The sequence below is a fragment of the Penicillium oxalicum genome, chromosome I (assembly GCF_001723175.1).
Source record: "Penicillium oxalicum strain HP7-1 chromosome I, whole genome shotgun sequence".
In the NCBI taxonomy this organism is placed as follows: Eukaryota; Fungi; Ascomycota; class Eurotiomycetes; order Eurotiales; family Aspergillaceae; genus Penicillium; species Penicillium oxalicum.
The window spans coordinates 3634121-3656792 of NC_064650.1; the positions used below are offsets into that span (position 1 = coordinate 3634121).

Below are 22672 nucleotides of genomic sequence, written 5' to 3' on the forward strand. Positions count from 1 at the left end.
TGCGTCTTGTTTGCATCTCATGACTTGGTAAGGTTCTCCTTACCCGATTACGTGGATTCTGGTCTGGAGAAGGAATGCAATTGGGTCTCCACATCGTATGTTTAGGAATCTCTGAGAAATGCTTTCGCTTTCGCTTTCGCTTTTGTTTTTGTCTTTTTCGCCCTGAATACATCTACCGGTACAACCTGCCGAGGTAATAAAGCAATTTCGGCAAGAAAAAAAATTTGACATGCGCTACAAGTACCACAGATTGGAGAAATTCTGGGGGAACTTCATGCGCAGATCGAACGATAAAAGTGGTAGAAATAACCAAGATAGGAAACAATGTACGATGCAGTAAGCGAACGAAGGAAAAAAAGCCCACGAGCTCGAGAAGTAGTCTTGGAGTCATCGGCTGAAGACCTCTTTGAAAATCTTCTTCTACGGGACCAGTGTTCTAGCCACCGTTGTCCAATGACCGTTGAGGATGAGGCTGCAGCGGCAAAGGTTGACGGTGGTGTCCAAATCGGTCTGATCCAGTGCGAGCCCGGTGCATTTGGCCATCGAAGGTGGGGAGCGGCTGTTTAGCTGCAGATGGCCAGCCCCCCCGCCAGACAAGGCTATTGGACACTGACTCCGGCTTCTAGAGAGACGTCCCTGTGGACCAAGCCAATCTGCGTCCAGAGGTCCTCACCACCAACGGTGGCTGTTGTTGTTCAGACCCAAGCACAACATATCACCGACCACGATTTGTTACGAGGCAAGAGGTCTGCCTGCACAAGGTACGGGAGCCGCCGTCCACTTTACGATCACGGGACCAGAAGGGCCCAGCGGAGTGGAAGCATGTATGCGGGTCTGGAAATTCAATTTCAACGTTGTAGAAAGTTGCGCGCAGACTCGAGCTGACTTGTCTTTGATTGCATTGAAGGGATCAGCCAGCCGAGCAACGCCGTCAGGAGAATTTCTTGGTTACATTCAACTGTCGGGCAGAAATTTCGCCTCCAAATGTCACCGACCTGGGGTCTGATCCTTGCTCGTCAGAAGTCCGGACTCACACTTCCCCGGAGAAAAGGCTTTCGCAAACGGTGCTAGGACGGAGTGAGAGGCAAAGAAGCAGGGGGTCTGGTACGCTGATTCGAGGATCTCGTGAGAATGGCTTCAGATTCGCCGCTTTGCTTTCTCGAAGGCTGTGCTCACTTCAAATCTGGAGACGCTGGCTGCTGTGGTCCCAGGATCCGGCACGCAATCAAAGCGAACGACTCGGCAATTCTGACAGTGGATCGAAACTGTCATCGTGAACAGGGAACTTCCACCGAGGGAGCACAGATTCTGGCTCACCACACGTACGCTCGGTGATCTCTCATCCTTTCCCGTTCCAGGTTCCAGGTAGGTTCCCAGAGCTCGAATGTTGCGAGATGCAGCCACTCCACTCCTCCGCCAGGATTCGGCATCAATCACATCTTGCCTGACTGTGAACCGGCAGGGGTTCCCACTTACGATTCTGCGTGAATCACCCTTCGAGTGCAGAGGAATCCCAGTATTTCGATACACGGCCCTCCAAGTCGGCGTTCGTTCCCAAAAATCAAACTATCAAGCCAAAAGCCAAGAGCCACGTCAGAGTCTCCGAGCTCTTGCGCAGCTGCATGGGTTTGAGCAATATGCAAAGAGAGTCAAGATTCGCGTTGGTGATGGCTGCAGTGCGACTCCCAGACCCTATCAATTACGCCTCAGAAAGTGAAGGGGCACTGTTCGACCATTCACAGGGACATGGACAGATGTCGAACTCGGCATCTGCAGGCGGGAGAAATCAGCTGAACAAAAGTGGATATTGTCTATCCCGATTTTCGAGCGGACGATAGAAGCCCAATTGAAGAACCATCCTTCCCTGAGAAGTACCAGGTACCATTGGCAGAGCCTCAGTGACGCAACTGTTGCCACCCACAAGAAGGACCATTGGCCCAGAGACACGGAGCGGAAACTTGCGGCACGGTGTCGGGGGAGGATCAGACCCCCTTCTTGATGTCCTTGCCCGAGTAGTTGACATATACACCATGGTATCAAGAAGAAACTCCAGGACCTGTACCGTCGACCCGAATTTTGAAACGTCAAACACCATCAATGACTGCAAGGGTGCAAGAAGAGGGCCTTTGCGAGAAGGGGCAATGATGCGAACATGCATCTGCGGGCAATCACATTGATGGTAACACCGGGCAGACCTCTCCTGTCGGTAAAATCATTTTGGCGTCGACCCGTCCATGAATACCAGGGCTCCATAGAGACAGGGAAGGCAGACCAATGGGACGACGTGTCGCAAATAATTGAGAGTTGTTAGTTGCATGTCAATTGGAATGACGCCGGAGCAACTCGCCGAGCATGGTCTGGTTTGGGACTTATCAGTACCATAAATTTCGATTTGGTTGGGCCAGAAAGTTTCCCGCAGGAAAAAATCGAGCCTGAGAAGTGCATCAAATCGACAGTTGGCAAAAGGCTAGGAGCTGCTAGGATATGCATGTTCTCCCGCTTGGAACGCGACACGATCACAGGAATGCCATTCCATGCGAACTCTATGCACATGGGAAGCGGGGAAATGCAATGGCGAGAGTATGATTGCAGTAGCTGATGTTCCAAAGAGGAAAGCGAGGAGCCATTCGATTGAGGGATTTTCCATTCATTGTGAATCATCATGTCCAGCCGATGCATGCATCTCCAAAGCATTCACTTGCCCTGGCTATCCCCATCTAGGAGACATTGGGCAGCTCGGATTCTCCACCCGTCCGGAAGCAATCATAGCCAACCGGGTTGTCTTCAATCAGGCCGATATGGTGTTTTCCGAGTGATCGAGAGACACGGACCATGAGCCGTCCCACATCAGCAAGTGTCGATCTCGTAAAGGTCTTGCAAGCTCATGAAAGCCAAGGGACTGGGATGGCCACCACGATCAAGGCATAAATAGAGCCTTTCAAGCCCTCTATTCAGACCTTGACAGTCGAAGCAGTCTCCTTGCGTTTCATAAACACCGTTTCAAGCGGTCAGCTCAGGCCAAAATCGCCTTTTTGATAGAATCGTCTCAACCGTTGTGCAGCTCCAAGCTTCATTATTTCCGGTCTATCGCAGACAACATTCGCAGAAGCCCACTCAAAAAGTCGGATACCTTTATTCGGTAAACTTCGACAGCAAGCTAAAGCCAATCGAATCAAGACCCCTGAAGACCTGAAACCAAATCATTGGGTCTGAGAGTAAGTGGGCCCGAGCTGGATTGAAGGCTGATTCGGCACTAACGCATTTGATAGAGATGTGCTTTTACAACCAGAAACGCTTTTCATGTGGGGACTGGAGCTGGACCAGCTTTGCCCACCGCTGCAACTATGAATACCGCACTGGAGAAACCTGTGGCATGAAATTGGTCAACGTCACAGAGAACGACGCCAGTAAATGTCGGCTCTGTGAAAAGATTGAAACCAAACTTCGTCGGCGAAGTGCCGAGATTGATCGCCTTGAGCGATGGAAAAAAGAGGGCTCTAACCTGGTAGCCTCGATCGACCGATCTCGCAAACTCATCATGGAGCTGGACAAGGAAATTTTGGGCCTACAACGCGAGCGTGAGGATCGACGACGTACGCTGTTGAGGTGATACCCTCTCTGTCTTCAAAATTGGACGGCGTTTGTTGAGCTAGTCACATACTTAATGTTTTATGATCGATTGCTTGTTTGAATCGTTTTCAATTTTTTCCCATCGATTGGTTATTTGGCAATGGCGTTTCATGTTGCACCATGCAGACAGACTCTGACATCAGAGTTGAAGGCCAAGTGCCCACTTGACGCAATGAATCACTTTCTCTCGAAGAACTTCGCCTTTAAGATGCAATCCTCATCCTTGATTTTCCCCATTGGACAAAATTCGGGGCTTTTCCCCCTCGTTTTCTCGGAATCACAGGCTGAGATTGCTCGAAGAGTTTGTGGATAATGGCTAGTCACGTCGTAAGCGCCCGACTCCTCGGGGCGAGCGGTTCGCTGGAGCGAGCGCCGGTCTTGTGGCAAGAACTCGAGAATCCTGATGCGCTGCAGCTCATCGCCGGTAAAGCTCCTCTTGAAACAGAAATTTCTCACCAGTCGTTTGAGGAAGCTTAGTTTCACACTTGCACGGTTTATCAGGGGGAAGGAAACGAGAGACGGTATGCAGGCCGCGGAGACCCCTCTTATCACGTGGAATGGCAGTGTGGCAGTCAGCACAGGCCTCAGAGCTGGAAAGATTAAAGCTTTGATCATCTCCAATCTAGATCACAGGGGTAAGATCTTGCATTACGAGAGAATGAGCCTGGTAAGGTTGCAATTTCCCAAAGTTCTCGGAGCTGTCTACATTCCGCGTTTTCGAGAGGTCGGGAGTCCATCTGAGTTGCGGAAGTAGGCCTGTACAAGCACAGATCCACATATGTGGAATTTCGACCATTCTGCCTCTAGACTGGGCGCCGTATTGCGTTAGGTAGTATGCACATTTGATAATGTGAGCCCTATTTGTCAGAAGCAGTCGAATTAAGAGGGGGCCAATTGACTCAACAATTCTCAATCCTAAGCTTCGATGATTCATGCAGCTCGCGAGTCGTTCACATCCCACAGATCCCGTAACCTGTGAAGTTGGTCTTGGCCGGTTCCTTTGGTCAATGGCTAGAATCATTCAACGAATGAGAGAGCTGCAGTAGTCAGGTAATGATCATAGTTTCCAGTTCCGCAATATGTCTTGTATGGCAAACTTGCTCGGAGGGTGGGAGGTAGTGTTGGCCTAGGCTCCGTTGATACTGTGCTAGAGCGAAAACCACGAAAGTACGTCAAGTATGTCCATCTACATGCCCTCTAGCATGTTGCACTATCTAAAAGGTGCCATGGTGAATTGATGATGAGTTGTGGTTGTCTGTCACCACCTTGAATGTCGAGCCTCGAACGGAGCAGCGAGTTATACTTGAGTCAGAACTGGAGTGAAAGTACGAGTGGACCTCCAATAGCTCTGAAATTACTAGAGACAGACAGATTGATAGGTCATGATGGAAAGCTGGCGATAGACTTGCACGCTATCACATCACAGATAGCTTCCACAGATTAACATCTCTGGGAAACTAGACGAGAGGGAGGCAGATCTCATTCTTTCCAAGGTGTTAAATATCTGAAACTCGGGTGTAGCCCACTTTCTATTTTATCTCCCCGGCCTCAGGCTCATCATCCACTTTGGCCAACCCTTGTTCTCGCAACAAAGCATCGATCTCATCCGCAGTCCAAAGGTGATGGTAGATCTTGCCATCCTTGGTCTGACCGACAGTTGCGAACTCAACTGTGATGATGTAAATGCCGGGTTAGCCAGATTTTATGGAGACTGTGTTTGTGAGATCAACAGGAAATTGGGTGGCTTACTCTTCTCACTGCTCAGCTTTGTCGAGTCCATTGTCTTACTCAAGACCTTGACAGCCATGGCGCACGCCTCCTGCAAAGTGGAATCCTCCTTGTAGTCTTGCTTGAGCAGACTCTGAGCACTAGCATTATTGGCACCGACACTTGTGGCCTTCCACCCGCCGTAGTTTCCGCTAGGGTTGCTCTGGTACAGCTGGAACTGTCGGAGGTGGTCCCATCCAGCATAGATGAACGAGACACCGAACGGACGCAGACCACCGTGCTGAGTATATCCTTGCTTCAAATCGCACAATCTGCGGACTAGCTGCTCGCAGGGAATGTCTTCGTTGTAGGTGAGGAGGTAACGCTGGGCGTTTTGACGTGCGTAGTTGATGAGAATATTGGCATCGGCATTCATTCCAGCGACGGCACAGATCATGTTACTACCGTCGCAGTCAGCCTCAATAGAAGATGTATCGCTGATTGTACCACCGCCGTGCAGACTTCAAAGCACTTTGACTTACTCATTGATGGTGTACAGCTTCTCAGCGGAGGTATCCTGCTCCAGTAGCTTGCTAGTCACCTTCCTCTCCGCAGCGAGGACAATTCCGTCCTTGGCTAAGATACCGAGAGCGGTACCGGCATGTGAGATGGCTTCCAGAGCGTATTCGACTTGATAAAGCCGACCCTCTGGAGAGAAGATGGTTGTCTGTCCAACAGCGTCATAAGTTAGCTAGAGCCGGTCCAGCTGCATTGCGCAGGGCAGGTGTGCCAAGCGTACCCGTGAATCATAGCGCCGAGACATATTGCGTTAGACTGGAGAGATGATACTGTCTCCAAAAGTCGGTGGGTATGGAGGATTGAGCAAGACCGGTTGAACGATGAGAAGTTCGGAGTTGGAGACGGAACTGTGAGCTCTGGCAAGGTCCAGGCAACCCGCCCTGGCGCGTCCTCTGTCATCCGCCACGCTCGGACCACCTCACCGCACCCGAAAAACGCAGTCAGTGAGCTCGTCCAGCTCTCCGATTCAGGGCTGCGGAGCAAGCTGCCTTCAGATTTACGAACCGGAAGACTTTCAGAGCTATGCTGAGATCAACTTACGCTCCACCCCCGCCTCTTCCTCCGGGATGGTCGGAACACCGAGCGCCTTCAGGTTGGTTTCATGTCCGCAAAGCTGAGCACGGACAAGGCTAACCGATGTGAACTCCAGGCCATCTGTATTATTATAATGCGTCAACCAAGCAATCCACATACAAGAGGCCAGAAGCCGAAGGCCAGAAAGCTGCTCAGACGGGTGCTTCTCCGATGCCACCCGTAGGACCGTCGCAGACACTGCCATTCTATTCACCCGAAAGTTTGCCGCCCTTCTCATCAACGCCTTACGGGCCCGCTGGCTTTGGCCCAGGCGGTGCACAATATCCCCAACCCCAACATCGGCACGAACAAGGCCGGGGTGGGTTTCGCGGGGGCAGGGGATATCATGATCGAGCGCAGCGGGAGCCACGAGACAGACCGAAGTCCAAACATCCGATCCCCGACTGCGCACCCTGGCTCCTTGTGAAAACAAAACTAGGCAGGCGATTTGTGCACAACCCAGACACCAATGAGAGCTTCTGGAAATTTCCACAGGAGGTGTTGAAAGGGGTGGTAGAATACGATCGTGTTGAGCGCGAGAAGCAAGAGAAAATAGAACGAGGCGAGACCACGGAACAGCCCAAAGAAGTGAAACAAAACGCCGCTGAAGCATCGCAGCCCCCGAAAACGTCAGATATAAGACATGAAGACGAGACACGTGAAGATTCCCATTTTCAAGCGGACAGTGATGATTACGAAGAGGTGGAAGTTACCGATGACGAGGACGAGGACGGGCAGCATGGCCAAATATCCAAACGCCCCAGAACTGAGAGTCCTGACAGAAAGGACCAGCCATTGGAATTCACGGAGGAGGACATGGAGTACCAACTGGCAGCAATGGGAGAGGAGTATGGCCTCGAACCTGGCGAATACGGCGAGCCAGGCGATGATTGGGAAGAAGGGGCCGAGGGTCTACCGCTGACGGACGCAGACGCGGAGGCCTTGTTTCGCGATCTTCTCGATGACTACCGTGTCAACCCTTTTTCGACATGGGAAAACATTCTCGAGGAAGGCCGCATCATCGATGACTCAAGGTACACTGCTCCATCGAATATGAAAACTCGCCGCGAGATCTTTTCTAGGTGGAGTAAAGACCGCATCAAAGATGTGCAGGCTCAGAAAGAGCAACAGGAGAAAAAGGATCCACGTATCAAGTATCTGGCTTTCCTTGAGGAATACGCGACACCAAAGCTCTACTGGCCCGAATTCAAGCGCAAATATAGGAAGGAAGCGGAAATGAGGGACTCGCAACTCCCTGACAAGGATCGGGAAAAGCTGTATCGGGACTATATCTCGAAATTGAAACTCCCCGAAAGCACTCGTAAGGCCGATTTGTCCACACTTCTCAAATCCATGCCACTACATGCGCTCAACAAATTCTCCAACCCTGAGACTCTTCCTCCGGCGATCATTACCGATATTCGATATATTGCTGTCCCTCGAAAAGTCCGCACACCGCTGATCGAGGCATTCATCTCCACATTGCCGCCCCCGCCAGATCAACAGATGACTGCGGAACAACAAGAAGAGCACGATCGAAAACAAAGAGAACGAGAAAAACGAGAGAGAGCTCTCGTGGAACGAGAAAAGCGTGTTGAACAGGATAAAAGGAGACAGCGTGGCGAGCTTCTCCGTGGTAAGCATCTTCTGCGGGAAGGCGAGGCCGAAATTGCAGAGGCCATGAAAGTCCGCAAAGACGGTCTTCGTGCATATATGGAAATCGACGAGCCTTCGGTGAGAGCCAGTGGAGACGTCAATCAACCAGGTGAATAAGAGCAGTATCGGAGCATTCATAACTTCGAGAACGGGGCTGTCTCTGTGGGAGGTGTTTACCAACAAAAGCTTCTTTTGGATATCGCGCTCCGTAGCGGGCTTTTCAAGATATCTTTCCCAGGGTATCACAATGTATTAAGTAGACTCTATCCAGTACTGTTCTAAGGGTTCATCTCTCGTAACGTGTCAAGGGTTATTTGAATCGCCAGTCGTCCCAGTCTTCATCCTCGTCGTCTTCGCTCCCACTCTCGCTTTCCTCTACCCGCTGATCATCGGGCATCGGCGTATCCGTGGTTTCACCTGTGATACGCTTTTGCCGAAGTTCCTCCCTCATTTTCTTCAATCTGCGAACTCGTTCTTCAAGTTGATCCATTTCGTCAAACTCCTCTTCCAAAAACCGGGCGGCATCTTCACGATCCCCTGCCAATTCCGCCTCTCGAGACTTTGCGGTCAAGGACCGGTCGCTCTGTTGCTGTATGGCTAGCATTTGGGCCGTTACAGGTGCAGCAACAATTGTAGCTTGCGCGGAGACAACGGCCGGCGCATTTGTTGTCCTTGTTGGAGCAACGACCTCTCGTTCAAACGCCGCCCACTCGTCCTCGTCCACTGCCTGTGTCGATTCCTGGAGTGCAGAGTCGGCCACAGGCCCCGGTGTATTCGTCACAGAGACGTCGTCGTCACGATGGGAAGGAAGGTCAGGGCCGGCGGGCTCTTCGTCATCGACAGGTTCAACAGTCTCCTCATCAACGATATCCTCCAGGTTAGAGACACGAGCCTGAGCGTTGGCTACGGCCTGCACAGACTCCAAATCTGTTGATCGAAGCTTCTTCCGTATGATACCGTCACTGTGGTCAACCTTGCGCTTTTTGCTGACACGGTTGCTGGTTGTGTTGGGTTGTGACGCGCCCTTGCGCGAGGCTAATTCATTCCGTAGAAGCGATCGTACGTCTGCCATGATTCGACCAAGGTGGATTCTGCTCCAAACGGTGGGTTGAGGATGTATATATATGATATAGAGAAAAGAAGGATAGCCCTATCACTGAGGCGTCAAATACCGGGAAGTGAGTATGCAGATAGTTCTTCGTCAAGAAGTCTCAAGTGGATTTTTGCCTTCCGGTGGGGAATCCCAACTCCGGAGAAGCTTATGAGCTGAGCGCCTGCAGCGCCTCGCCGCGTCCGCCCTATCATCACGTGACACATGACATAAGCAGCTCCCGCAAGTGGAAGCCATCCGCCTTTTATTCATCCAGCCTCTCTCACTTACCCTCCACACCCCTCTGCTTTATGCGCTTGAGCGTAAACACCCAACTCATCACTCCCCACCTCTGCAACGCAGAGCTTGCACCGAAGACTCTGCGCGACCCATCGACTATTGATCGATACAGCTGGAAGCCTGTTCCTTGCACAGTCACGCGACCCCGCTCCACCAGTTCTCGCGCCTCCCGCGCAAAAGAGCTCGCGCCAGGCTTAGCCAGCCGACCTCTGAAAGTGTGGCGCACTGTGCCAACGTCTACACGGGGTCATTTCGCGTCCAGCTTTTTTGTGGTCAGCTTCTGGGCATCAAGTAATATTGGGGGCCAGGCACCGACATTTCTGCGGCGTCTTTTCTCGTGTATCTTTTAAGCCCCGTTTGAACTCGTAGACAGTTGATCCTTCACGATCGCTGGGTACAAAGCGCGCCTCATATTCATATCTCTTGAGCAAGCCAGAAATCTTTGCGTCTATCGCGCTGTAGTACACAGAGACGAATTGAGCCTCTCAGCTTCTCAGACCATGGCCGGTAAGCAGTCGTATACACCATCTATTTCAACAGCCAGCGCGATGAAACTCTGGGAATGCCGAGCGAGAATCGCAACGGCGAGACGAACGACCACCAGATCACAATGGGATGACCTGCTAACAACCAAGTCAGATGAACCCCGTCGCTCCGGTCGAGCCACCAAAGGCCAGCACAAAAACCTTGAATTACCCGACGCTCCCACGAAGAAAGGCAAGAGCAAAAGCCCCAAAGAACAGAAAGACAAGTCAAGCAAAGCTTCCGCCGAACCTACGCCTGGTCCTAGCGATGGGGAAGAGGAGGAAATCATCCGTTGCATCTGTGGCGAATACGAGGAAGAAGAGGACGTCGAGCGAGATATGATCTGTTGCGATCAATGTTCGGCATGGCAACACAATGACTGCATGGGCCTGACTTTTGCCAAGGGCCAAGAACCTGACCATTACTACTGCGAGCAATGCAAGCCCGAGAACCATAAAGTCCTGCTGGAAAAGATTGCTAGGGGCGAGAAGCCTTGGGAGGAGGTCGCTGAGAGACGTCGTCGTGAGGCAGAGGACAAGAAAACAAAGCGGAAGAAGGGTAAGAAGGGGGCCAGGAAAAGTCAAGGCAAAGCAGAAAGTAGCACACCAGCTCGCGCTGGAACCTCTACCACTCCTGGACCAGGTCAAACACCCGCTGTTGACGCATCTGCATCCGCCGAGCCAGAAAATAATGGACATATGGTGGATTCGCGACGGTCGAGTACCAACAAGCGCAAGCTCGAGGAGGGTATCGAAACCGAATCGGTAAGATTCAACCAGTCACCAACTTCGGGGAATCACAAACTAACATCATTTCGTCTCAAGGGCCCTCAGGTCAAGCAACAACGAGTCTCCCCTGAAGCTCCGCCTGTGACGGCTCCCAACCTCAAAGCGGAGTCGCCGGTGGACACTCCGGTCGAGGCAACTGTAGAATCAATTCAGATTCCTGCTCGCAAGAGTGCAGCCACAGCACTCATCAAGCTCTTTGTCGACCAGATTGCGTTGGCTCAAAGGCAGAATCCCTCAGCGTTACCAGCGAACCTGTCCACCGAAACTGTCGCGCATCGACTTGGTCTGTCCATAGAGGATGCCATTTACCATGCCCTCTGCGGCAATGCAGGCGAACCGACGGAGCAATACAAGCTCCAGTTGCGAACGATTTTATTCAACGTCAAGAAGAATCCTTCTCTACGCGATCGTCTGCTCTCGGGAAATCTGTCACCGGATTCATTGGCCAGGATGAAAGCAGAGGATATGGCGAGTGAAGAACTACAGCAAAAGGATGCTGAAATCAAAAGGGAAGCGGAGCGTCAACATATCATCGTTGAGGAGGAGGGACCCCGTATTCGACGAACGCATAAGGGTGAAGAGCTCATCGAGGACGAAACCCACAGCGCCGCGATGGAGTCGGTCTTCTCGGCTGGGCCCCGCCGTCTCACGGATGCTGATCGTAGTCCGGATAACCACAGCCCTCTTACACCAAGAGGCCCACAAGGTAACGGATCGCAAAATGATCATGGCCGTGGACAGTCCCCTGCTGGTGCACATCACGATCAGGTATTCCCCGAAGTCACAGCAAACATTCATGAGCCAGTACCCCATGGACGCAAGACACAAGCCGATGCTGAGATTGATCAGCTGCTTCGCGACGAGGAGCCTGAATCTCCACCCTACTCACCAAAGGACTTTGGCGATGGTGGTATCATCTGGCGCGGCAAGGTCGCAATGATTCCGGTATCAGAGTTTTCTGCTACTGCAAAGCATGTCGGTGGTGCAGAATTGAGTGGTCGCATTCCGTGGTCGCAACTGGCGCCGTCAAGTCTCATGGTCGACGGTCGTATCGACATTCAGCTTGCTAGCAGCTACCTTTGCGGCCTACGCTTCAGCTCCTCAACAGACGTGTCCGTGATTGCCATCAGCTACCCGGATGCGCCATCCGATCGCGCAGGATTTGACAAGCTTTTCGATTACTTTAAAAACCGTTCACGCTATGGAGTAATCGGTAAACATCCCTTGCCAGCTGTGAAAGACACCTATATCATCCCCATTGAGGCCGGCACTACCACCAAGCCTGAATTCATCGAGTTGCTAGAGAACAACAGCCTCGAGGACCGCATTGCTGAGCGGATGTTGCTGGTCGTTTTCGTTGTGAAAACGAGTGAATCAAATCCATCATCTTTGCCGCCCCCGTCTCATCGTCCAAGTCAGGAATCGGCTATTTCTGCTAGCCCACTTCCTCCTCCTGGCGCTACAACTCAGCAACGGTCATCGATCACTCCAGCACACAATCCACCCTTCCAACCGGCCACAACACAGCAAGGTCTCGCAGTGGGAAATGTTCCAAGCTCCGCACACCCCCTCAACAACCTACCCAACAACCAGTCCCAGCATATCAGACTCAGCAGCAACAACCACCACAGTCGGGTCTTACCGGGGTCGCTGCTGCTATTCAAGTCCTTGGAGCACAAGTCAGCTCGCCGGCTATCCAGCAGCTCTTGAAAACGGCACCTAATGTGGATGTCACGCAGTTGAATGTTGTTCGTGATATCCTCGCCCGGCAGCCCGCCGCAGCCGCCAGCTATGATGCGCTCATGCAGGCACTGTTCGAGACTCAAGCAAACGGCCGTATTCCTTCTTAACATGTATAATGATATTCCCTCAGTTCTCCCCCTTTGGACTGTACAATTCTATTCGCAATCGATGTGACGGGGCAGCCCCTTCTCTTGTTGAATGCTTAAAGTAGTGCAGGCAACTTAAGTTGCGATACTCTTTTCCCGTATGCAGAGTTGTGGAAATAATTGTTCAACAGTTGTGCCAGGACCACACCGTGCTCTTGGTGAAAGATTTACCTTGTGTATCTCTCATTTCCCCTCACTGTTAAAGAGATCTGAGGCTTCTCCTTCTCCTCCTTCTTCTTCTTCTTCTTCCTCGCGTCCTCTCCCCCGTATTTAGTTCTTTCGAGTCGATCGTTCATCATGATAATGGCATTATTACAAGGATTTCTTTTTGAGGGGCAAACTGCCTGTAGAGAAGAGCTCCATTCGATTTAATTGGAGGTAGCATACACACATTTGATTTTGTAGAAAGGGGGATCTTATTTGATTTCTTGGTACGAAGTATTTTTGCCCCGTTTCCACGGAGCATCACCATACGAAAACGCCTGCGCTATGCGAAAATAAATGATAAAAGCGGACGAGGGACAGAGATAGACGTAAGGTAGCGCCGTCTACCACCTTCCACCCCGTCGCCGGAACCCTCCACCACCTCCTCCTCCACCACCACCACCACCGCCGCCATATCGCTGGCCACGCCCACCAGCTCGGCCGCCCGCACTGTAGGGATCCTCTTCTTCATGGTGACGGACTGGCGGTGCACGACCCTTGAGTTCAGCACTGAGCTTCTTATAGCCCTTTCGCATGTCCGAGTAACCCATATGCATCTTTCCAAAGAAGTGATCCGCCAATCGTCGATCATTGTCAAGTCGACTAAGATAGGCGCCGCAGACGTCGCATACCTGCAGCTTCTGGTGACCAGACGGCCCCGATGTGTCCTGAAGCAGCTTCAAATCACGCTCTGCATTCTCCTTTTGTTGCTTCGCGGCCCGAATCTTATGCATCTCGCCCAGTGCCATCGCGACAGATCCCGTCTCTCCGAGGACAGACACTTCAAGGAGACCTGTGTTGATTGTGCTGTTGAGATCTGCTATTTGCTTGAGCTGTTGAAATAGCGAGAAAAGATCGTCAGTCACTCAAAGTTCAGTCATTGTACATGAGTGCACTGGGACAGGTACATACCAGGTTGTTGGTTTGACGGATCTCATCTGGTGTCTTCTCCAAACGACGCTGCGCCGTGTCGATTCGTCGGTCACAATCGTCAATGTACTTTTGCATGTCGCGCATGTAATCAAACTCGAAGCCCCATTTTGCCTTTTCCGCCGCTGAGGCCGTCTCGTACTCGGTTTTCAAACCTTCACTGTGCACTTTCGGACAGGGTCCAAGATCTTGCTTCGTATTAGTGAAGAGATCGTGCGGGCAGGTCCCGACAAGGTAGGACCGGCAGACCTTCGGGTCCGTAATTGTCAACTGAGAATTGCGACCCTGGGCACCACCTCCAATGAGCTGGTCAGCTGTTGATGGGGATGCAGGTTAGCTTGCCATTTGTCCAAACCGAGATAGATGGCCGCTGGCCGTATGGATCGTGCTTACCTCCCATGAGCTGTTCCAGCAACTTCCGCTGCTCCGCCGCCATGCTGAATGCTGTCCTGGCAAATTATCTGATCGATAGCAGCACGAGAGAAAGCTTTGTATTTGAAACTCGGAAAGACCGTTGGCAGCATCGGTTCGGGCGGTTTTTCGACGCCAGCGTTCGGCCATCCCGAAGGCGGTGAGGCGCGCCAATCAGTAGACCAGATGAACTATTCAACAGACGACTTGGAGAACTCCTCTGGCTGGACTGCACCGTCCAATGCTGAATTTGCCTATCCATTCTCAGGGTCTTTTCCTGGTGGCGTAGTGTGTCATTGGAGCTGTGAGAACTTATGACGCGCAAGTTCACTACCCCAGTTGGATTCATCTCACGGCATCTTTGAACATCTTGCGAACCAGGGGCGCCGCGGACCGAGCTTCGGTATGAAGTGATGAGGATCTTCTCACTCTTTTCTCTCCCGCTGGCGTTGGCCTCTGCGCTATGGAGCCATTCGACTTTGGCATCGTCCGACTATACCGAGCATTTATCTCTCCAGCCGCTTCCGCAGTCATCTCTACTTGCCTCGTTCAATTTCCGGGGTAACACCTCTCAGCAGTCGTATGATAACCAGCATTTCCAATACTTCCCCCGGGCTTTGGGTCAGATCCTCCAGCACGCGCATACAAAAGAGCTTCATCTTCGATTCACCACCGGCCGATGGGATGCCGAAAGCTGGGGTTCTCGGCCATGGAATGGCAGCAAGGAAGGCGGCACGGGTGTTGAACTCTGGGCGTGGATTGACGCAGCGGACGATGAGGAGTAAGCTCCCCGTCTTCAATTTCTTTCCCTGGTCTTGCAGAAGACTAATCAAATAATGCCAGAGCCTTTGCACGATGGATCACCTTGACGCAATCGCTGTCCGGGCTGTTTTGCGCTTCGCTGAACTTCATTGACTCGACCCGTACCACCCGTCCTGTCGTGTCCTTTGAGCGCCCCGGCAACCATAAGAATATTGACCACCTGCACCTTCTCCACGGTTCTCTTCCGGGAGAAGTTGTGTGCACGGAAAATCTCACTCCATTCTTGAAATTGCTGCCTTGCAAGGGCAAGGCTGGAATATCCACCCTCTTCGACGGCCACAAGTTGTTTGACGCAGCATGGCAAAGTATGTCGGTTGACATGCGACCCGTCTGTCATCCCGACGGGGACTGTGTCATTCAGATCGAGCAGACGGTAGATATGGTTCTGGATATCGAGAGATCCAAGAGACCTCGATGTCAGTCATCTTCAGACATTCATCCCATCCTCGGCCAATCATGCTGACCAGTTCTCTTTTGTAGCTAACCCTATCCCGCATGCCGTGCCGAATGATCAATTACTATGTGACCCGAGCAAATCATACAACTCTGATGATACATGCTACCCTCTGGAGAAGGCAAGTGGAAGAGCCTGGAGCTTGCAAGAGGTTTTTGGCCGAACACTCAACGGCGTGTGCCCCCCCGCTGTCTCCAGTGGAGAAAGCGAACAGCCCCTCTGTCTCCGTGTGCCTCACGAGCGCCGAGTGACCTACTCGGAGGGAGCGGTGGAGCACAGGAAAGCCGATGGCTTGACGCGTTGCTACGCTCTTTCGCCTTCGCAGGCCTTTGACCTTTCAATCCCCGAGCAAGACATCGCACAGGAGGTCCCGCTGGAGGAGCCGGTTCTCCACGCTGAACGGACCATTGTCGGCCACGGTCAGGAACGTGGCGGCATGCGAATCATTCTCGCCAATCCTTCTCAGACAACACATGTCGATTTCATCATCTTTGAATCCCTCCCATGGTTCTTGCGGCCATATATCCACACTCTCCAAGCTACAATCACCGGCCAGGATGGCGTCTCGCGCGAGATTCCTGCCTCGGAACTTGTTACGGGGACATTCTACCGGCCCGCCATCGACCGCGAGCGTGGCACGCAGTTGGAGCTGTCACTTTCCGTCCCGGCTGCATCGACCGTGACCTTGACTTATGATTTTGAAAAGGCCATCCTACGCTATACTGAATATCCTCCCGATGCCAATCGTGGCTTTAACGTGGCCCCTGCTGTGATTCGAATCTTGAGTGCCCCAAACGCTGCGCCCATCTACATCCGATCAACCAGTTTGCTCCTGCCACTGCCGACCCCCGATTTTAGTATGCCGTACAACGTGATCATTCTTACGAGCACGGTGATTGCGCTGGCCTTTGGTACGGTGTTTAACATTCTGGTGCGGCGCGTCGTGTCTGTAGATGAGGCCATGGCTCTCGGCGCTCAGAGCCTCAAGGGAAGGATTCTCGGCAAAGTGGTTGCTGTCCGCGATCGTCTGCTGAAGAAGCAGATCAAGGTCGAGTAACCCAGTGTAGATTACAGCTGATATAGGTTACTTTTTTTTTCTTTACCCATTTTCCTCTCTGAATGACATCCATTTCTTGGAAACGCATCTCGTCAAGTTTGAGATTTCCCAGACTTCATGGGTCCAGGGTAGATCGAGTCGCGGCTTCCCGTGTATAGAAAATGCCTTCCATTGCGATTCGTACCACACAGTCCAGTTACCTTAACGACAATCATGTATACCACAGCTGGGGATATGATAGCTACGTCTTACCCGGTCAATACGTATCATTCCATAGAAATAATGTAAAAACCTGTCGATCTATCATTTCATTGAATGCTCTTTTACATATAAAGCAGGATGAAAGTCTTGAACAGAGCAAGAGCAGGCTCTCAAATACTCTCCAGCTACTCCAGGAGATCCATTCCTAGAAAAGAAACAATAAACATACCAAAAAAAAAGAAAGTTAAAAAAAAAGAAACAGGACATAAATCGTCTCATCACATCAACAGCCAAGCGAAACCATTAACCCCCCTTGACTGATAGGTACTTGTCAATCTCGCTCGTGAAACCGCTCAGGATGATCCAGTAGCACTAATCCCCCCCAACAACCACCTCGTCAGCATCCAGACTCATTTAAACAGCAGACTCAATACGAAAAAAAGGATGGAGAAGACACACATGTCTACATGTGTCTGTCTTATCTCCCCATCCAAAAAAAATAAAAATAAAATAAAATAAAACAAACTTACCTCCCAATCACACTCTTGACCGCATTCCAACCAGGCAGCGTATCCGAAGTTCCCGGCTTCTGCGCCATGAAGCTGTGATCCTCCGTCGCGCAAGTCCCCTCCGCTCCCGGGCCAAGAGGCCGGCCATCAGCGGCCTCATCCGCACGCGCCATGTAGTTATTCTCCGCTCGGGACTTTTGATCCGCCAGGCCGAGGAAACTTCCCTTGGTGGAGGCCAGATTGGGAGCCTGGGGATATGGAATGTTAGCTTTTCTTTGGAGGGTCTAAGATGAGGGAGAGGAGAGGGTGGGTGTGTGTGTCGTACCGCGACGTGGCCGGTGCCTTCGTTGCGGGTGCTACTGGGATCGTTGGAGTTGTTGCCTCCGACGTTGTTGGCTGGAGTGGGTTGGGCGCCAGAACCGCCGGCGACGGCTGAGCGGGCGTGGCTGCGACCTTCGGCTTCGGACATGGTGATTGTGGGTGTATTTGATTTGCTGAGTGAGTGAGAGGAGGTAGTAGTAGTAGTAGTATAGTGGTCGAGTGTGCACTAGGTGTAGGTTATCTTGATGTCAGTTGATATTGAAGTGGGAGGAGTCAATGCCCGTGTGGGTATTTAGATCGAGAAAATGAAAGAGTGATGATAGGAGCAAAAGGGAAGTTGATACCAAATGCTCAAATAAGGTCCGGGGAGTGGAAATGACGACACACCAGGAGAGACTTACAGCCTGGGTTCACGAATGTTGGTATAGTAGGATTGTGAGTTATGTACTTTTTTTTCTCATGCACGTTGCGGCTTGTCAGAACTATAAGAATTCCAGCAACGAGATTATGTCACCGGTGGAAAGGTCATTGGGAAAGAGGACAAGACCACAGATGATAAAAAACTGAGTAACCGGGCATGCTCCCATATCGGACCAGACTGGAGCAACCATCTGCTTCATCTGGAGCCTGACACCTCCATCATCATCTGCGAGTTTGACCTCATCTGCAAATCCTGGAAAGCGCGCGATGAAGTCATCATGAGGCTGCCGCACCGGCGGACGGATCCTGATTTCTGGTTGGTGCCCGCCTTGTCCTCGGTGGGGCAGATCTCTCTGATCTTTTTAGTCTGTCGTTTTGACACTCGTGACGGTGATGGTGACGGTGACTTTGAATGTTGAATTGTCTGGATGCTTGGACATGTTGATCTGGGCTTACTGTGCTGGGGAATTTTTTGATCTCTCTTTGCTGCATCTCCCATCTCTCGCTTCTCTTGATGGGTGTAGTATGAGGTGGTTGAGCTCGGATCCAAGTGAGCCAACGAGGCCAGGACTACTGGGGTCAAGCCGACCTAATCAGCCCTGTCAAGATCGAGATTTCTTAGCGGAGATCCGTCAGACAGACCGGATCACAGCGGCCAGATGGATCGTCTCTCTATCGCAAGGGTGGAGACCCAGGTTCATCATCGCAACACAGTCAAGCTACTTCCGCTGGACATGGTCTGTCTCTGCCCATAGGCTGGCATTGAATCCGTGAAAGAGAGGGGCCGCGGTATTGCATGACCATGTATTTTGATGGACCTTTTTTTTTCTAAAAAAAAAGAAGGAATCTCCCGCAGGCATATCTGTAATGCCAAATCGAGATGACGGACATGCAGATATTTTAATGTATTGACTACAGGACTATCAAGATCAAGGGCAAAGATCTACACATACCCTCACTACATGTCGGAGACTCGGAAGGCTCTGTCTTCGTTTCAGACACATCATTCTTGATACCCACATGGCTACCGCGCTAAGCTCTGGCGCCGATCATACTGGAGCGTTTGAAAGGCTGGCCATATCTGCAAGATCACCGCACCTACCATGACGCATCCGGCAAAGACCTGAGCACGCTGGAAATCGGCCGTCTCCAGATTCACCAGCGCCCCGGCGATCGGGGTTCCAGCGAGCGAGCCGAGGGATGAGATGCCCCACATCATCCCGAGTCGAGTTCCCGTATACTTGACATCGGGACAAAAGACTGGATGCGCCAGAATCGAGGTCGGTCCAGTGACCAGAATCCCGCTCAGGCTGCCCCAGTAACAGGACCAGACAATGAAGCCGGGCATGTCAAAGACGGCCATCCACGTGAACATGGCCACCGCAGAGCCTATCACCCCGAGAATCATGATCGTGATCGGTTTGACGAAGCGGACCAACAGGTACGGCACCACCCGACCGATCACAGACGAGCCATTCACGATGGCGACCATGTAGAAGGATAGACTGGTCGAGGTGTGAATCACCGTGCGAGCATAGGATGCCACGTAGAAGATGGGCACGTAATACGCCAGCATCACGCACGTCAGCGATAGAGAGAAGAGCATAAACGACACGTCGCGAAAGGCAGTCCAATCGATCAAACTACGTGCACGGGTCTTTGGAGGCCGCTGGCGACAAAGAATGATGCAGGCCACCAGGCCCATGAGGAGCGTTGCAAAGGCAATGCTTCTCACGGCCCAGGGAAAGCCTACCCGGGGTTGCAGTTGGCGAAACATGACGGGGAAGACGACCGCCCCGACACTAGATCCTACCGAGGCGATGCCAATCGCGATAGGTCGTTTGGTGGTGAAGCTGGTTGAGACCATGGTCAACGCGGGGATATAGCTAATTCCACCGCCCATGCCCACACAGAATCCCTGGGCAAGAAGAACCTGTAATCTCCCCAAAATTAGCACCCAAAAATGGAAGAGCGAAAACGATCAAGTCAGAAAAAGCAAGGAGTCATGTATTTGACCAAGAGTCCAACAGGACAGCTACGGGTTCGCGGACAAGAGACTCACCTGGTAATACTGAGTCGCAAAGCTGGTCATCATCAAGCCAAATACCGTGAGAAAACTTCCCATCACCATCAACGGACGCACATGGCCCGCATCGACCAGAGGACCCGACACCAGGCCCACCATGGGGATCAAGGTTGCTTGAATGCTGCCTACCCATGAGATGGACGAGGGTGATTGACCGATCAGAAGTTCGGTCTGGTAGTATTCTTGAAAGGCGCCAAAGGTCGTCAACACGCCCCTGGGGGAAAAAAGAAGTCACTTTAGAGAGGAACATAAAATCAAGTTGGAAATGGGTGTAGTGACGCCTCAACCCAAGGAGAAAAAGAGGGTTGAATTGTGGCACTCACCATGAATTGACAAAGACGCAGAACCCAGCGAGGACGTTCAACCAAGCCACTGTGCCCCCGTCGACTCGCGGTCTCTGATCCTCTGGCTCTATGCCCAACGGACTCGATGGTCCAGTTGGCGAAAGCACCAACTGTCGCGGGATAACTGCCTCGTCTCCTGTCGAGTTGAGACCTTTCGGAACAGAGCATGATGGGGGGTTCTCAGTCATGTTCTGTGGATACTGCTTTCCAGATGCGCTCCGCTAGGTGCGCAAGGATTGAATATCCGAGGGACGTCTTGATAGAGTCTACCGGGCCTGTTGTATTCTTGGACGGAACAAGGACCGAACATCCAGCGTCTATCACGAAGTCGTTTTCTCTCTTTTTTCAAACCACCGTCCACCCTCATAGCGGGAAGCTTACCCCACGGGGAAACGCAGTCGCCCATCAAATGGAGGGAACATGGGGGTTTCCCATTAGTCACAAATCGTGAGGAGAGCGTTAGTAGGACCGCGTTCTTGGGATCTCCATCCGGCTCTATCGGCACTCCACAGCCGAGCTCTGCCGGACTTGTACACCTTTTCTTCGGGACTTGTGCACATGGCCCGTTGAGGACTTGAGAGAACGCGTCTGATGATAGTAGTATCTCACAGAACTATACAGGTTCGTCACTGGGATCTGCTCGAATGAGAACCTCGATTGATGGGTAGCATTGTGAGAGATGCCCCATTGCCCACTCGTTCATAGGAACCATGCCGGCATCACTATAGTCGGGCGGAGGTCACCGACGGAGTAAAAGTACGCTTGCATTATTTTATTGTTCCGAGATGTTCTGGAACTGCACGGGAGTCAGGTCCTGATTCTCAAGGCAGAAAGACACCTCTTTCCGAATTGGTGATCGTGGAGTGCCTGAGTGCCTGATGTGTCAAGGCACCAATGCCGATCACGTGCTTGCGATGCATCCTCACCCAACTCGCCTTTGTTGGACCTCCCTGAGATGCTCAAGTCGGAGGACATTTCCAGTGTGCCCGAAACTCGGACTCTGATCCTACATCACCATCCCAAACAGGGTATGATGTGCCTTGTAGAGTGGAAAGAAGGCTCCGCCTCGAGGTATCATGTCCAATCTGAGCCCGAGTTCCCCTGCACCGACCATCATCTACTGTCTTGCATGACTAACCATTAACCAGTTTACCACAAATGCTAAACCTAGTTGGCTAACACGGTGCTGCCCTGCCCACTTGTACTGTAGTCTGCAGTTTTGTTGATTGCTTCCATGAATTGCGCAAGTTGCTGCGTAACCTTCGCAGCCACCCGGGCCCGCAAACCGCCACAGCGGGGCGTCTAGAGCTGGTAAGATTGGGTCGTCCAGGGGAACAGACGGGGTCTCTGGGTCTTCAGGGCCACCTGGTTTCACTTCCATATGGAGACAACGATCTGCGCCGGGAGAGACACAATCGAACTCCCATAGGGCTCTCGCGCGTTGCCCGCGCGTTGAGCTTCGTCCCAAGCGACTGCGGGAATGCTCTCTTCCTCTTTCTTTCACGACGAAGCGACATTCATCGTCAAGGTCATATGGAGTGGGCCAAGCCCTGTGTTGATTCCTGCATATCAACGCCGGAGACAGTGTAATGCATCCATCTTGTCTCCATCCACCCATCGAAATATGGAGATTCGCTCGGATACAGTCGGCGGATCCATTTCCTGAAGAGGACAAATTCTAGATCGGAGTCCATCCAACTGGCCCACATGAACTGGGCCTTGTCTATTTGTATACACCCTCTTCCCCTCCAATGACGAAGGGCTACGGTGGTCCCGACATGCAGAATGGGTGCGTCTTTTTTTTGCGGTGCAAGAAGATCCAGACCAGATGGATCATCGGTATTTCTCTGTCCCTCCAATGCTTACCCTACGAGATCGTTGGAAGTCATACGTAGTGCGTACCTGTGTGTACGCAGATCATGGAAACCCCGAGCCAATTGTCCCTGTTGAGGGACTTCTCCACCGGAAACGATAAAGACTTGAGATTCTCGTCTCGTTCCTGAATTATTTCATGTGTTTTTCCAGGTTATCAATCACTCTTTTGACATACCTATCTACTGTCCTTTACGATTTCATCTGCTGCTTGTGAACATCATCGCTTTGAAGGCAGCGCCTCCCTTCTCACTCCTTTCGGTGATATACTTGTTCGTCTCCTGTCTGTAGACCAGACAGTTTC

General features: G+C 51.8%; 10 protein-coding genes across 10 annotated transcripts; 5 read left to right on the plus strand and 5 right to left on the minus strand.

The window, feature by feature from the left end:
• Positions 1-453: 453 nt before the first annotated feature.
• POX_a01186 (uncharacterized protein) lies at positions 454-3610 on the plus strand (the record flags this gene model as incomplete). Its single annotated transcript, XM_050110116.1, has 4 exons — positions 454-548; positions 627-761; positions 908-1077; positions 3270-3610. 4 exons carry the CDS (start codon positions 454-456, stop codon positions 3608-3610), a joined length of 741 nt encoding a protein of 246 aa, XP_049973884.1.
• Positions 3611-3942: 332 nt separating this feature from the next.
• On the plus strand, positions 3943-4107 carry POX_a01187 (uncharacterized protein; the record flags this gene model as incomplete). Its single annotated transcript, XM_050110117.1, has 1 exon — positions 3943-4107. The coding sequence occupies one exon, from the start codon at positions 3943-3945 to the stop codon at positions 4105-4107; it is 165 nt and encodes a 54-aa protein (XP_049973885.1).
• Positions 4108-5159: 1052 nt separating this feature from the next.
• Positions 5160-6160, minus strand: POX_a01188 (putative proteasome subunit alpha type-3; the record flags this gene model as incomplete). The annotated part of the gene is made up of 4 exons (XM_050110118.1): positions 5160-5299; positions 5380-5798; positions 5880-6064; positions 6137-6160. 4 exons carry the CDS (start codon positions 6158-6160, stop codon positions 5160-5162), a joined length of 768 nt encoding a protein of 255 aa, XP_049973886.1.
• Positions 6161-6438: 278 nt separating this feature from the next.
• POX_a01189 (uncharacterized protein) lies at positions 6439-8262 on the plus strand (the record flags this gene model as incomplete). The annotated part of the gene is made up of 2 exons (XM_050110119.1): positions 6439-6508; positions 6566-8262. The coding sequence occupies 2 exons, from the start codon at positions 6439-6441 to the stop codon at positions 8260-8262; spliced, it is 1767 nt and encodes a 588-aa protein (XP_049973887.1).
• A 193-nt stretch (positions 8263-8455) lies between these two features.
• POX_a01190 (uncharacterized protein) lies at positions 8456-9217 on the minus strand (the record flags this gene model as incomplete). Its single annotated transcript, XM_050110120.1, has 1 exon — positions 8456-9217. The coding sequence occupies one exon, from the start codon at positions 9215-9217 to the stop codon at positions 8456-8458; it is 762 nt and encodes a 253-aa protein (XP_049973888.1).
• An 818-nt stretch (positions 9218-10035) lies between these two features.
• Positions 10036-12698, plus strand: POX_a01191 (uncharacterized protein; the record flags this gene model as incomplete). The annotated part of the gene is made up of 4 exons (XM_050110121.1): positions 10036-10042; positions 10175-10824; positions 10885-12379; positions 12442-12698. 4 exons carry the CDS (start codon positions 10036-10038, stop codon positions 12696-12698), a joined length of 2409 nt encoding a protein of 802 aa, XP_049973889.1.
• Positions 12699-13285: 587 nt separating this feature from the next.
• Positions 13286-14307, minus strand: POX_a01192 (U1 snRNP-associated protein; the record flags this gene model as incomplete). The annotated part of the gene is made up of 3 exons (XM_050110122.1): positions 13286-13774; positions 13854-14185; positions 14265-14307. 3 exons carry the CDS (start codon positions 14305-14307, stop codon positions 13286-13288), a joined length of 864 nt encoding a protein of 287 aa, XP_049973890.1.
• A 388-nt stretch (positions 14308-14695) lies between these two features.
• Positions 14696-16615, plus strand: POX_a01193 (uncharacterized protein; the record flags this gene model as incomplete). The annotated part of the gene is made up of 3 exons (XM_050110123.1): positions 14696-15063; positions 15126-15520; positions 15585-16615. The coding sequence occupies 3 exons, from the start codon at positions 14696-14698 to the stop codon at positions 16613-16615; spliced, it is 1794 nt and encodes a 597-aa protein (XP_049973891.1).
• A 727-nt stretch (positions 16616-17342) lies between these two features.
• POX_a01194 (uncharacterized protein) lies at positions 17343-17794 on the minus strand (the record flags this gene model as incomplete). The annotated part of the gene is made up of 2 exons (XM_050110124.1): positions 17343-17573; positions 17651-17794. 2 exons carry the CDS (start codon positions 17792-17794, stop codon positions 17343-17345), a joined length of 375 nt encoding a protein of 124 aa, XP_049973892.1.
• Positions 17795-19090: 1296 nt separating this feature from the next.
• POX_a01195 (uncharacterized protein) lies at positions 19091-20684 on the minus strand (the record flags this gene model as incomplete). The annotated part of the gene is made up of 3 exons (XM_050110125.1): positions 19091-19999; positions 20129-20366; positions 20476-20684. 3 exons carry the CDS (start codon positions 20682-20684, stop codon positions 19091-19093), a joined length of 1356 nt encoding a protein of 451 aa, XP_049973893.1.
• Positions 20685-22672: the final 1988 nt, after the last annotated feature.